This window comes from Phalacrocorax carbo, chromosome Z (assembly GCF_963921805.1).
Source record: "Phalacrocorax carbo chromosome Z, bPhaCar2.1, whole genome shotgun sequence".
NCBI lineage: Eukaryota > Metazoa > Chordata > Aves > Suliformes > Phalacrocoracidae > Phalacrocorax > Phalacrocorax carbo.
Window position 1 is genome coordinate 21,250,729 of NC_087548.1, and position 13,347 is coordinate 21,264,075.

At 38.6% G+C, this 13,347-nt stretch overlaps 1 protein-coding gene across 6 annotated transcripts in view; it reads right to left on the reverse strand.

Moving 5' to 3' along the window:
* The window catches only part of SLC38A9 (solute carrier family 38 member 9), a 50,256-nt gene that overhangs the window by 22,487 nt on the left and 14,422 nt on the right, over positions 1-13,347 (reverse strand). For 4 of the 6 annotated variants that reach the window (XM_064439420.1, XM_064439415.1, XM_064439416.1 and 1 more), the window contains 8 exons: positions 11,108-11,240; positions 10,414-10,535; positions 10,202-10,265; positions 9,993-10,086; positions 8,874-9,044; positions 6,368-6,427; positions 3,916-4,113; positions 1,037-1,144 (listed from right to left, as the gene is read on the reverse strand). In XM_064439420.1, coding sequence (XP_064295490.1) covers positions 1,037-1,144; positions 3,916-4,113; positions 6,368-6,427; positions 8,874-9,044; positions 9,993-10,086; positions 10,202-10,265; positions 10,414-10,535; positions 11,108-11,194 — 904 coding nt within the window. In that variant the 5' untranslated portion in view covers positions 11,195-11,240. Of the gene's footprint in view, positions 1-1,036; positions 1,145-3,915; positions 4,114-6,367; positions 6,428-8,873; positions 9,045-9,992; positions 10,087-10,201; positions 10,266-10,413; positions 10,536-11,107; positions 11,241-13,347 lie in introns of those variants that run through there. The other 2 variants (XM_064439419.1, XM_064439418.1) reach the window with 2 other exon arrangements.

The following is a 13,347-nucleotide window of genomic DNA, read 5'->3' on the forward strand; positions in this document are numbered from 1 at the left end:
GGAATACTGGGTTTTGAGCAGACCTCTTTGTCGAATGTACATGGAATACACTAGCTAAACTGTTTATTCTGCTTATTATTTTGCCAGACCACTGCAACTGTTATGTGAACAAACTTAAATCAGTTGAATTTCATACCAGTAACTTCGTTCAACTAACTATGATCTGTACTGTACCCACTGAGTTGTTACTCTTGTTGCTACAGTCTGTTACCATGATTCCACAAATTAGACCAGAATCTATTGGAAACACAGAACAACTCAGGTGTTTCTTTTTTGATCTCTATCTTGCTACAGTAATTAAAAAACTAATGTTTTAAGTTATCCTTTTTTTTCTTCTCCAATTCTACATTATTGGACCTAACAATAGCATGCAAACCACGTGTAAAACTGTTAGTACAGTGCTTATTGTGACTGGGAAACTAAAAATGCACAAACCCACAAAATAAACCCCAAGAAGGTGCATATCTCTGATTTTTGTCTCAAACATACTGGAGAGCTAATGGGTGTTTAAAACAGAAGACCAAGATTATGGACTAAAATCTGAGATAGATTAGGAAGTACAGGAAAATTGTAGTCAAAAATTATGGTGAGTGAGCTATTTCATTTAAACAATACAGTGTGTGGAAAACTTGACAGCACGTTTACCAGTCTGTCTACAGTTTGCCATTTGTAACTGCTACTGAAATAGGAACAATCTGAAAATGGTGCAGCTAGAACTTTATTATAATATAGGCGAAACAGGACTATGGCAAGCTCCCTGTCATATGATATATGTTGGAGATACCTCTAATGGGCACTCCTCCTCTTCTCCAGTGTTGATACTGTCTCCTAATTAAGGAACATCACTGGGAAAGGGATTCCTTGCCACTTTGTCATAAGGGATCCTTCCTGAGCCTCTACCTGCAACATCAGACATCATTTGCTCGCTTATATCACAGAGGTGGTAACAGGTAAATGAGAAAGTAATTAATTAATTGCTTTAAAAATCTTAAACGCATAATATATATGCTTCATTACTGCATTTTAAATATCTTACCTGGTACAAAAAAATCATTCTCTGTAAACCAGGTATATTCTAAGTGGATTCCCAGACGAGCAGCCTTTACAGTAACCAGAAAAACTAAGTAGACAACTGAAACCGTACCTAGAAAAGACAAGAGCCAAAAAAACACCATGAGGCAGTAGGAAGTATCTCTACTGTTTTTTATTCTTGCTCCATCCAACTAGTTACCAGTAGGCCGAACACTGAGGGTTGGTATTAATTCTTAAAAATACAGGCTAGGTCTAAATTTTCTTTTTTTTTTTTTTTTTTTTTAATTTCTTTCATAGGTCAGAGAGAAAGAATAATGCACTTGTACGCAATACAAGCTGTCAGCATGTTTCATGTTCTCCAGACACTGCACTACTGACAGTGGAAGATGTACCCTGTAAACCCAGGTGCTGGGCAGGTAGTGAGGTCTCTAGGTAGTAACAGATTGGTTCCAGCTTCAGCTGTCAGGATTTTAATCTAACATGAGACACAGTATTGCAGCTATTACAACGTCCATTCAGTCACACTTTTTGAACTAAAGGGCCCAATAAAATATGAATGTTTTCTGAATTGTGAACTTTACACTGGGAGCTAGAAGCTGATCATGACATTTGATTGCTACTGATTTAAACCTTATCTTGATCATAACCTTGCATAAACCTGATCATAATTAGTAATTAGAATTACTCCCGCACTACCTAAAAATTGAAGTAAACCGTGTAATAATAATTAAGGCTACTGCAATGCAACTTCGCGGCCAATAAGACTGTTAGTAATCACAGAACAGGCTATAAGTAAAGACAAAGAAATGGCATTTTTACAGTTTAGAATAGATTCAGATAAGACATAATTTAATTCTAGCAGTATCTCCAAGGTTAAAAAATAAATTGAAGGAATTATCATTTGGTTACACAAAATTACAGTCAAAGAATTAGGAAAAGGTTCTGTACTTGAGGATCAACTTAACAGCTAAAATATTCTGTAGCTTCCTAATGATTTAGGTTTCCATAGCGGTAAAGATAAATAGAAGTGCTCTATTAAGATTCATTTCAGCATCTCAAAAATTGCCTTCCATTTTTTCTTGTCCCATAAACTCCAAGGTTTACAAAAGTTAAGGCAGCTTTGAACAGTTTCTGAATTGCATAATAATATACTGAAGTTGTAAGAAATTTCATATTTTAGTATTTAGATTCTCAAATAAAAAAAGAGTTGCCCACAATAATGTCCTTATTTAAAAAAACCAGATACAGTTATGGGTAGATCTCACTTAGGAAAATATTTTCTTATCCCTAATGTTATATCTAGTCTACATAAAAACCTCACTTTTTACACAGAAGCACTATCACTTACCCAGATTCCTGTGTTGTATTTTTGTTTAGTTGTTCCAGCAACAGCAGATCCAAGCTCTTATTGTCACATTGAACAGAGGACAAACTAGACCCTCACACTTCCCTGTCCTCTACCTCCTTTATAATACATTTCCACCTTGGTTCCATGATCCCCATCTCCTTTTCCCTTTCTTTTCATCATGGGCCTCAACATTATGCCCTCAGACCTCTCCTGCTCCATGAAATGTGACCAACCCCACCCACCATCCATGTGGTTTGCCCACTTTACCAATTCCACCTGCCTCAGTCTCCTGTCTCAAGACATGGAAGCAAGGAGACATCACAATTTTTATCCTTGTAGCACAAAATAGGCCAGGGTATTGGGAGCTGCAGCAAAGTACAGCAATAGGTTACACTGATTGACTGATGTTGTGATTAATTAATCAACTGATTGGTAGCAATTTACTTTAGATCAGAAGCAATCTTTGGAAGTAACTGCTCATGTTGAAATGTTTACCAGATGAAGACGGGTATGCCTGACCGTCCCAAGGTAGTATGCATCAAATGCTGCATAGTAGTATGGGTACCATCATTTGGGAAAATCTGTTGCAAACATAGTGGTACTTGTTTTACAGGATTATCAAGGGAGCAAAATAAAAAAAAATTAACTCCCTATTAACTGTAAGACTTAAGCAAAAGCCTGTGTGTGATTAACAAACCAACCAACGAGCCACTCTGAGGCACAGTATTGGCTGCCAGCAAACTACTGGAAGAGTGGCTGGAAAGCTGCCTGGTGGAAAAGGACCTGGGGATCTTGACTAACAGCTGGCTGCGCGTGAGCCAGCAGTGTGCCCAGGTGGCCAAAAAGGCCAACAGCACCCTGGCTTCTATCAGGAATAGCGTGGCCAGTAGGACTAGGGAAGTGATCTGTCCCTGTACTGGGACAGATGCAACTGGTGAGGTTGCACCTCGAATGCTGTGTCCAGTTTTGGGGCCCTCAGTACAAGAGGGACACTGAGGTGCTGGAGCGTGTCCAGAGAAGGGCAACGAAGCTGGTGAAGGGTCTAGAGAACAAGTGTTTCTTATGAGGAGCAGCTGAGAGAACTGGGGTTGTTTAGTCTGGAGGAAGCTGAGGGGAGACTTTATCACTCTACAATTAATTGAAAGGAGGTTGCAGTGACATGGGTGGTGGTCTCTTCTCCCAAGTAACAAGTGATAGGACAAGACGAAATGGCCTCAAGTTGTGTCAAGGGAGGTTTAGATTGGATGTCAGGAAAAGTTTCTTCACTGAAGGGTTGTCAAGCATTTGACTAGGCTGCCCAGAGAAGTGGTGGAGTCACTATCTGTGGAGGTATTTAAAAGACATGTAGGTGTGGCACTTAGGGACATGGTTTAGTGGTGGACTTGGCAGAGTTAGGTTTATGGTTGGTCCTGATGATCTTAAAGATATTTTCCAGCCTAAATGATTCTATGATTCTACTCATTGGAGTAGCTTTCACTGTTTTCTATACACTTGAGCCACAATGAACCAATGCTTTAACAGTATTTGTTACCTACCTAGGACGTTAAACTTTGCAAAGAAGGATGGAGACTTCAGATTTAGCAGGGGCAGAAGAACAGCAACCAAATAAAATGGAACTGTTTGTGATTTGTTCCACCACTCCTCAAAGAGTGCAAAACCTGTACTGTTGCCAGAAGAGAACATCACACTCCTGTTGTGTTGTGGGTGACCGTTAGCAGCACTTGGACAAATGACTGAAAGAAAGAAAAACAAAAAATATCCCCAGATGAAAAGTGTTTTTAGTTGCACAGAACCTTCACAGCCAAGAACCCATAACTTCTGGAGAGCGTTCACCCCGTGGGGCATAGGATCATTCAAAAGCGATGTTTTATAACTCAGTTTCTAACTTCTGTTTGTTATCTTATCAGGAGTTCAGCGCTAAGACTTCAGAGCTAGGCACCCTGCACTCTAAGCCAACAAATGCTACGGTTCTTTCAGCTGAGCAAAACAAAGACGCTAATTTGTCTGAAGCCTGAGCCATGGCACGGGATCAGCCTTCAAGGTCACATACCTACAACTAGGTGTGTTCAGTGCCTACATGCACCTGCTGGAATCAAGTCATAGCAACACACCTTTGCATCTGGCTGAGTATTTCGCATTGTAATCTTCCCTTCACACTACAGTAAGATCATATGAACCAAGATTCAAGTGCATCTGTGTAGAGAAGAACCTGCATTACTGTACGTTGCTCTGGGATCACACAAACTAAGGATCACAAGAAAGCTACTAGAACAATTGGCAGGTCTAAAACTCATGCACCGAACCAAAAAACCCTGTCATCTTGGTGCCGTGCGGGTGCAAGTATATCACTGCTAGACAACACAACAGAAGTAATTTAAGATATGCACTACTAATGCTACCAAAAGCGAACATCACATTTGTATTAGTGGTGGCTGATCAATGGCAACACCTGAACAAGTGACTGGAACAAAACCAACCAAACAAAAAAATCCCTTGATGAAAACATGTTTATTTGATTTTGTTAATATCAGCATTTCTTTCTAACACATGCATACAAAGTTATGTGTTGAAATATGAACCTGTGTTATTGTTCTCATAATGTCTTATTTTAAATTTTGGCATCTCACAATACTTTATAGCCTCCCTCCCCCACCAGCTACGTGCCTGTTCTGTTACAAAGGCAAAGGTGTAAAAAGTATTCTGTTAAATTTCTTGGGAGACCATTCTGTTACTTTACTACCGGTTTTCTCATTTGCTTTCTCTCCATTGCTTACAAGAGGATTGTTTCACAGACCTTGAAAAATGCTTTTGTTCTTACTGGTCTGCTTGGTAGCCCTGAATGCCCTGCTAACAGTTATCTGAGCATCTGGCAGCCCTTAATTTTGTGAAGCAGCTGCTTTAAATCTTCCAGTTGCTGGAGGATGCTGCAGAATATTGTTCTCTACTTAGTCTCCAAGTTATACCCCCTGCTGCATAAGAATGGGACAGAACTGCAGAAGCAGGAGAGATGACAGGAGATAGAGCACTGCAGCAGCTATTGGTACCTTGCTCGTCAGGACTGTAGGAGAAACAGGATTCAACACTAGCTCAAATGAAAATCAACTGTTTTTCAGAATTATTTCTGAACTCCTTTGCTTGACTACAAACAGCTGCTCTCCATAACACGGCTGCAGCTAGTGTGACAGACAGCTGTCCGCCTGGTACTGAAATGTTTCCCCATTCCCATAAGCACACAGGAGAGAGAAAATTTTCTGCTTCATAACAAAGAACTATACATTCAGTTACTATATATAGTCAGGAAGATCAGAGGCTGACAATGCCTAGCTCCTGTCTTTATTCTACATTATTCTGCCTACTTACAAACTTCCAAAAGACCTATCTTCATACTCGACTGCAGTTTCTTCCCTTAGTTGTGCAAACGTCAGACTCCAAAAACACAGGTAGATGCTCACATAGCCTGACACTTGTTCCTTTTTGTGTTCAGCATCATTAAAGCTGTTCTTACAGCATTTTTTTTTAAATAAGAATGTTGCTGCAGAGGTGGTGATGAGCAAAGATGCCCCAGCCAAGATTTTAAAGAGTAAACAGATCTGATGTGCCTCAATTTTAGATGCGAAAGTTAAAATCCCTTAAGGCAATTCCTCATTGTACAACTACTGTTAAGAGGTCTAACATTCATGGTTTGAAGGAGGATCTAGATGGGTATACACATACTTGTAATTTGCTTTTTAATCCTTATCCCCACACCTACTTACTTCCTTCCCTTCCTTCCCCTCCCCAATTATCAAGCTTTCCAAGTGTGTGGTTATTTGTGGAAGTACAAATCTCATCTAGAAAATTACAGTTTTTTTTCTTTTTGCCAAAAAGGTAGTTAGAATGTATGATATACACTTTATAACTGGAATGTAGTTAGGCTTGGGAACATGATCGTTTGCGTTTAAATCCCCCCTCAAACCAGGAAACACAATACTAATCAGTGATTCTTACCTTTGTTACTTCCATTTGTACCAGGAACAATATCTGTTACGTTAATGTCATGAACAAAGTCTGAAAAGAAGAAGAAAATCTTATTGTCAATGTCCCAAACCTGCTATTAAGCTTTTATCTGTTGACTTGATAAAAATGAAGTAAGGAAATAGTCTGGCCTCCCCTCCCAACTGCTCATTCCTATTCCCCCAGCAAACCTCCACTTGTCCCAGTTCCTCTGCAGTGTTGAGATACATCTTAAGACCACCCTCTTTTGGGACAGAAAAAAGTGCATGCAACCATACCCAGATGGTATCATACGGAAAAAGCTTCCCCTACTCATTTTTCTAATCTTTTCTTCAGAAAAGGCTCAGTGGGATGCGTTTTCCATGTTGTATTTTAAAGAAAGGAACCTCAGGAAAAAGGTTTAAGTCTCACTGTCTACAGTCATCTCTAGTAGCGTTTTGTTTCCAGTACATTCCTGTGCTACTTTACTTCCCTGCCATACCAGGTATTTTTGAGTTTCTGCAACTTCAAGAGTATGAGAGTACTGGATAGAAGTTGCCTTATATTTATGTATATATAGACACAGAAAATGCCCATCAGCTTGGAAATTTAATTACTGTATCTATGGTTAAAATTTGCTTCTGCTGCATGTGGGATTATTATGCACACATAAAATCAAATGGGGCAGTAGGCCTCAGATTTTTTAAATGCAATTGATAGCAGCTTGTTTCTCATAATCAAAGCAAAAAGTCGTGTGAGAAGAAAACTATTTTTTGTTTCTTCATTTTGATTTATGACACCCTTAATCACAATTGAGTCTCTTATACTTACTGATATCAGTTCACTGTATACAACAATCAGAAGATTTAATTAAAATAATTTGTCACCTCCTCACTTGCTACTGTTTTTCTTGCCACTTAAAAAATCAGTACCTGGCATGAAGCCATCGAAAGAATTGATAGCTCATACAGAATTAGAGTGCTTTAAAATTAGTTATAGACAGGTGGCCCACTTACGTTTCCTCTGTACTTAAAAAGTATTTTAAGACTAGCAATTGCATTTATGGATTTATTTTTGTTTCATGAAACAAAACCAGAACAAAAGCATGGGATACCGTGTTAAAAAAAAGCCAAGACAGAATATCATACTTGGCTTACGGTTCTTGCATTCTTTGCCTACTACTGATTTCTAGAACATCTTCCCTTAGGAAATCAATTTGTTCCCACCTAAATTGTGTGTACAGATTTTTCAAAAAGTCATTTGAATGTACTAGGATTAAATACAGTAGCCTGCTTAGAATAACTTAGAAAGGCATGGCTGGAAGATGCCATTGGTCAAACCTATACCTATTACCCATTTTATAACTTACTAATTAAGCAGCCACCATCAAAGTTAGGACAAGATTCCAATGATTAAAGTTATCACAAACAAATAAGAACGCCTAACAAATATAAGTAAGTGATAAAACTGCATGCCAAGCTCAGGGAAAGGCAGGAGTTTTTTCCTAGAAAAGGAACTGTTTCAATCATTCTGAAGATTGCTTATTAGAATTGGAGTTATTTGGTTTAGAATAATTCAGGGTTACAGTGCTAACCTTATTTTTAAAAAAACAAAGTCTAAAATGAAATAGCCTTAACAACATATGAATTAGGTCAGCTGTAAAATACACCTGTCATTACCCAATAAAGTAAAGTACGTCCTTCAGGGATGGTGGGAACTCTAATTAAACATGGTTTAAGAGGAATAAGTGTCTGTGCTGTTATTTGCCTCAGAGATTTGTTAATTATCTTCAAAACAGAAGCTCTTAAATCTTAGTTGTGCTATTCAACACAAGTCAGATTTTCAAAGCTCTCCAAATTTCAAAGCTCTCTTCAAATTCCATTATTTATTCCCACAACTCTACATACCTAAATTGATTGTATCCACAAAACCTTGTGTGTCTGTGCATGTTCAAAGGTGTAAATAACAAATATGTTTTCCCTTGAAGAATGCCAGTCTAAGAATCACTCTTTCACCGTGCTACAACTCATCGTTCCTTAAGGGATGCTTGCAGAAGCTTTCTATATGGCACCACTCTAAGTGTGTTTGCTGAAATCTTGAATGAAACTAGATTTTTTTTTTCATTAACCTGTATCATTTCAACAGCCTAGCCTGTTATATGGCTGTTCAAATAGTTACACCCATGCAAACAAGGGGGGAGTGAAAATACACAGTGGAACCAAGCAACCAGGTTTCGGTTGTTTAAACTACACCAAGAAGCCTCATTACAGACACGTAAATGAGATAATTGGTACTTGGTCTTTCATTAAAACCATGCTTTTAGAGATTGAGACACTGGCTTTGAAAACATACATGACTGTGCCCATAACTTCACAGACAGTTACTTACTCTGGCTTGACTTTTCATGCAAAGTAACAGAAAATCAAGATTAAGTAAAACAGACAATCCTCCTTCAATATAAAGCAAAGTCTTGATCTTTCCACATGATAGCTGTAAAAGTTAAACAAAAATGTATACTTACTGTATATAAACTTCCCTGTGTTGAACAGAAAATTGGACATAAGCACCCAATAAACAACCATGGCTCCAACAAGCGATACCATAGAAAATAAGAGGCTTGACCATTGACCAAAGGATCCAAAGTAATACTTGCAAACATCTGGGAATTCCCAGTTTGAGGTATCTATTAAAGCTAAAGAAGATACAAAAAAATAGAAACGTATCTAAAGAAAATGTTATATCAAGAATCAGTAGAACTCTTCATGACAGGATGTGTTCTTGTTTCAGAATACTCTGACACAAAGGTCACAATGCTTCCAAGGGCTAACAAGATAGCCATGAACTTTAAAGCATAACGCTCACTAGGAGTTTGACTGAAGGAGCCCGACAAAGTAAAGGCCTTTTTGCATGGCGATACTACAACAAGTACTTCCAGAAGCACTGGAATAAGACATGGTGGCAACCTGCAGCAATGCATTTGCAGTTACAGCCTCTTGCAGGAGTTTTGGCTAGTAGGTCAGACCATGAACTAGTCCTCAACAATGCCCTGAAATGAGCCATCACAAAGTTGAGGTCTTAACTGCCTTTATTTGAGGAAGTGAGGGGTTAGTTTATGCATAAAAGCACCAACTACAAGAGCTGCAAGATGAGTTTTGAACAACAAAAGCACATTTTAAGTAGAACTATGGTCAGTGAAGCAATTGTCCACAAATTACTTCCAACACAGAATATATACAAGTATTAGGGCAGTACAGGCATGCAACACAAGCAGATGCAGCTACAGCCCATGCTGTTCCACTGCAGAACATGATCAGAAATACATGTAGAGAACTGGACAGTGCTTTTGAGGAAGATGGGAAGCCTCTAACTCCCTAAGTCACCAAACGTTTAGTAAGTGAACATCTGAAACCTTGCTTGCTAAGACTTTGCGTTTGACTATAATACTTAGGTCCCAAGGAACTGAAGGATAATCTAGTACAGGAAGACAGACATTTAGCTTACAGAGCTTAGATCCAGACTACAAGCTTTTATTTGCAGGTGAGGTCTAACATACACTAAGGATACAAACTAAGAATCTATTAGATCTCTGTATTTCACACACAACGGAAATATTTGTGTTATGAAGGTCTGTATTTCTTACGTATCATTTTGCGTGACTTCACAACTCTGTAGCAGCAATAAAGAGTCAAAACGCCCATCAGTAAAATGAGAATGATTCCAGAAGTAAAGCCTGCCTGTTAAGAGGGAGAAATACAATTTACTTTCTTTATCCATAACACTACAGAAAAATGAAGAGCAAGGCATGTTGCCAAAAACATTCTCATACACATACATTTTTCATAATTTTACCTGTTTTATTCCCCATGGGATACTTAGTATAGATGTACCCATCATTGTATTCCATATCATAAATCTAGGAAGAAAAGAAAAAAGCCACTGAATAACTTAAGAAGCGATCTTACGTCATACTATCCTCTTAGCTACAATAGTTACGCATGCAATACAGAACATTCAATAACAATGCATTTTTTGGCTAATATATGGCAAGGTGCTTAACATACATTGTCACTATACTGGAGTTTTTACCATAGCCATCTGCGCAACTGTCAACTTTAAAAGCAGTTCCTAATGGACTGTACACATAGATTTCATCAGGAGCTGGAAGTACATGATCTGGAGCAATCTAACAAATGGATAAAAACCAAGACTTATTAGTAACACCAAAGTAACTATTGTCCCAAACACAGCAAGCCAACTTTTGTAAATAACAAAATATGTCCATGAAAAGTGCATTTAAAAAAATATGCTGGACTACATTAATTTTCTCCCCATGAAAAAACAGTTGATAGGATTTGTAGCTAGACAGCAGAAAAATATATTTTTCTTCTACAAAATGTCTGTAACATACTATGCACAGATCATGCTAGTTCAATCACTGCAGTTGATCACTACTTAAATCCTCTTATAGATGGGAGAAATGAGTACACACATCTGGGTAGCCTGGATCACTGTTAGAAAATTCAAGCTGTTTTGTATATTTTCTTTGGATGATGAAGACATTGCACAAGAAGTCAACCACTACCTGTGATAACACAAGACCTTGTTAAGGCAGCCAGCTACTAGATATTTACTTCAAAGCAAGCTGCAGAGCAATTCTCCCTCTACCTTTATTTGTACTTCTTTTATAAACCTAGGTTGTGGAAGACCCAACATACCAGAGACCACTCAATTAATCCAGCCTTGTCTTTGCCTTACCAATGCCCTGTCTGCAGGAGACGTGAGCCTGCTATAGTAATGAATCCGCTTATTCATTGCTGAAGCTTCATCAGTGACTCTTTGCATGTCATCATTCACACTGACTATGTTTGTAGGCTCCACATGAAATGGTCTAAAGGAGGGGAAAAAAAAAAAGAAAGAAAAGGAAAACCGTTAAAACCTCAGAACATGAGAGTTAACATACAAGTCAGAGAACAGCTTACCATCACCCAGGGTGAGAATGAGATTGTAATTCACTGACACAAAGTAAATGCAAAAATATCACTGCCATGAGAGAAGCTACCATCCATGAAAGAACCATGTGTTTATATCATCCATATTAAAATGGACTCCTGCCCAGATTTTGAGGGGCAATCAATCATAAAAATTCTGCCTAATACCCAGTCTTTTCATTGTCAACAATGAGTCACACCAGAACTGCATGGTAATAAGCTTGGCCAAGCTTATTAATGCTAATAACCAGTGTTGCTAGAACTAGTGATGAGGAACAGAGGTAGAAAGTGTGAGAATGCGGAAGCAAGACAGAAAGAGAGGAATGAGCAGTGGTAACGAGGACCACCTATGAAAAGGCTAGGAACTACTTACCTAGCCAAAAACACTGCATGAAATTGTGCTTAATGGGTTAGGAACCAACCCCAAGTAAGTCCATGTCCTCATACTAGTTTTAAGTCAATGTAACCAGGAACAGAATTTGCCACAGAACATGGAACAACACATGTCCATTTGCAGTTCTGAACTACTTTACAACTTCCCTTCAGATTTAATTAAGGTAATCATATCGAACAGAACTTCAGCAACAGAAGTCCTGCATCTCTCATACAGAGGTGTACAGAATACAGGTGGTCAGGCCTTCCCTCTTCCTCAGCTGAGTTTGACTGCAGGCAGGGTCCACTAAAGGAGAAACCAGCCACATCACACATCCCTTGTTTTCTCTACACACAGGTAGGTACAGAGCAATCAGAGTGAAAGCTGCTCCTAAACTTACCACACAACATAAATCTAGCTTCACGCAAGGGGCGCTACCAGAGATATGCAACCTTATCAAGATATTGCAGAGATTTTTTTTAAATCAGGTATAATTTACTTCCATACAAGCATACTGTACTATTGCCTAAAAGCCACGTTCACTCCTAGAACTGACAGGCTGATTTATCAAACAAAAGAGGGGACACTGGTGACCTGTAAGCCTTGATATAGCGTTTTGGGGTATTTTCCCTTTCACCAGTACTTTTAATTCCTAAAGCAATCTCAACAGCTTTCTGATCTTCTTCCAGGTTATGTTTAAATCACTCAGAAACAAGAACCACCCCAAAACCAGAACCCACAGCATTACGGATCACAACAAATTTCAGGCTACCAAGAGCAGAAGTTAGGTCAGCAATAAATCCATGCCATTTTTCCTGTAATATGAGCAAAGCCTGTTTGAACCAACTGTTTTTCTATACCCATTTCTGGCTCAGACTATAAAGGAACTTGGTCAACTCCCCCTGCCCCAGCTCTCAATACTGTGACAAAGGTCCCATTCTCTTTCCCAGTGAATCATTAAGCATTTGCATCATGGCACCATCTTTTATCTGGAAGAAAGAAAATGAAAACAGCTCTGAAGCTGGATGTTTTATCTTTGGAAGAGATGAAGATAGGTCCTTAATCCTGTGTGCTTAAAGCGATACAGCAAGTATGAGTATTTACGGGACTAATAAAAACTCATGGACAAAAGTGGAAAACAGAAGAATAACTTCCTTCTCCACAAACTCATGCTTTCCTTCGTCTTAGCCTTCTTTAATTCTCACATCATCCTTCATCATGGAAAAACAGCTCAGATTTGCTAAGCTGTTTCCCAATCACTGAAATGAAAGTGTACACATTTTCAATCTTTAAACATTCTCAGTTGGCTAATTTTTTCCCATGTCTATGACATGGGGAAATCCCCATTTCATGTGTGGACTTCTGTGTTGTTCTTACAAACGATTAAGAGAGATACCTCAATTAAACAGGAATTTATTTTAAGCAATAGCTTTACTACTCAAGTCAGAGACACACAGGGCAAACTAACTCCATAGGTATGTAACGTACAAAAATACTCATTGACTGTCAGCTCCAAAGGACTTAAAAGACTGTAGTTATGAGAACAGGAAACGTAATATGTTTAAACGCCTCCGCACCCCCAGTTAGCTCCCTGCTGTTTTTTTTCTGGTCACTGACACACATTATACGTAGAA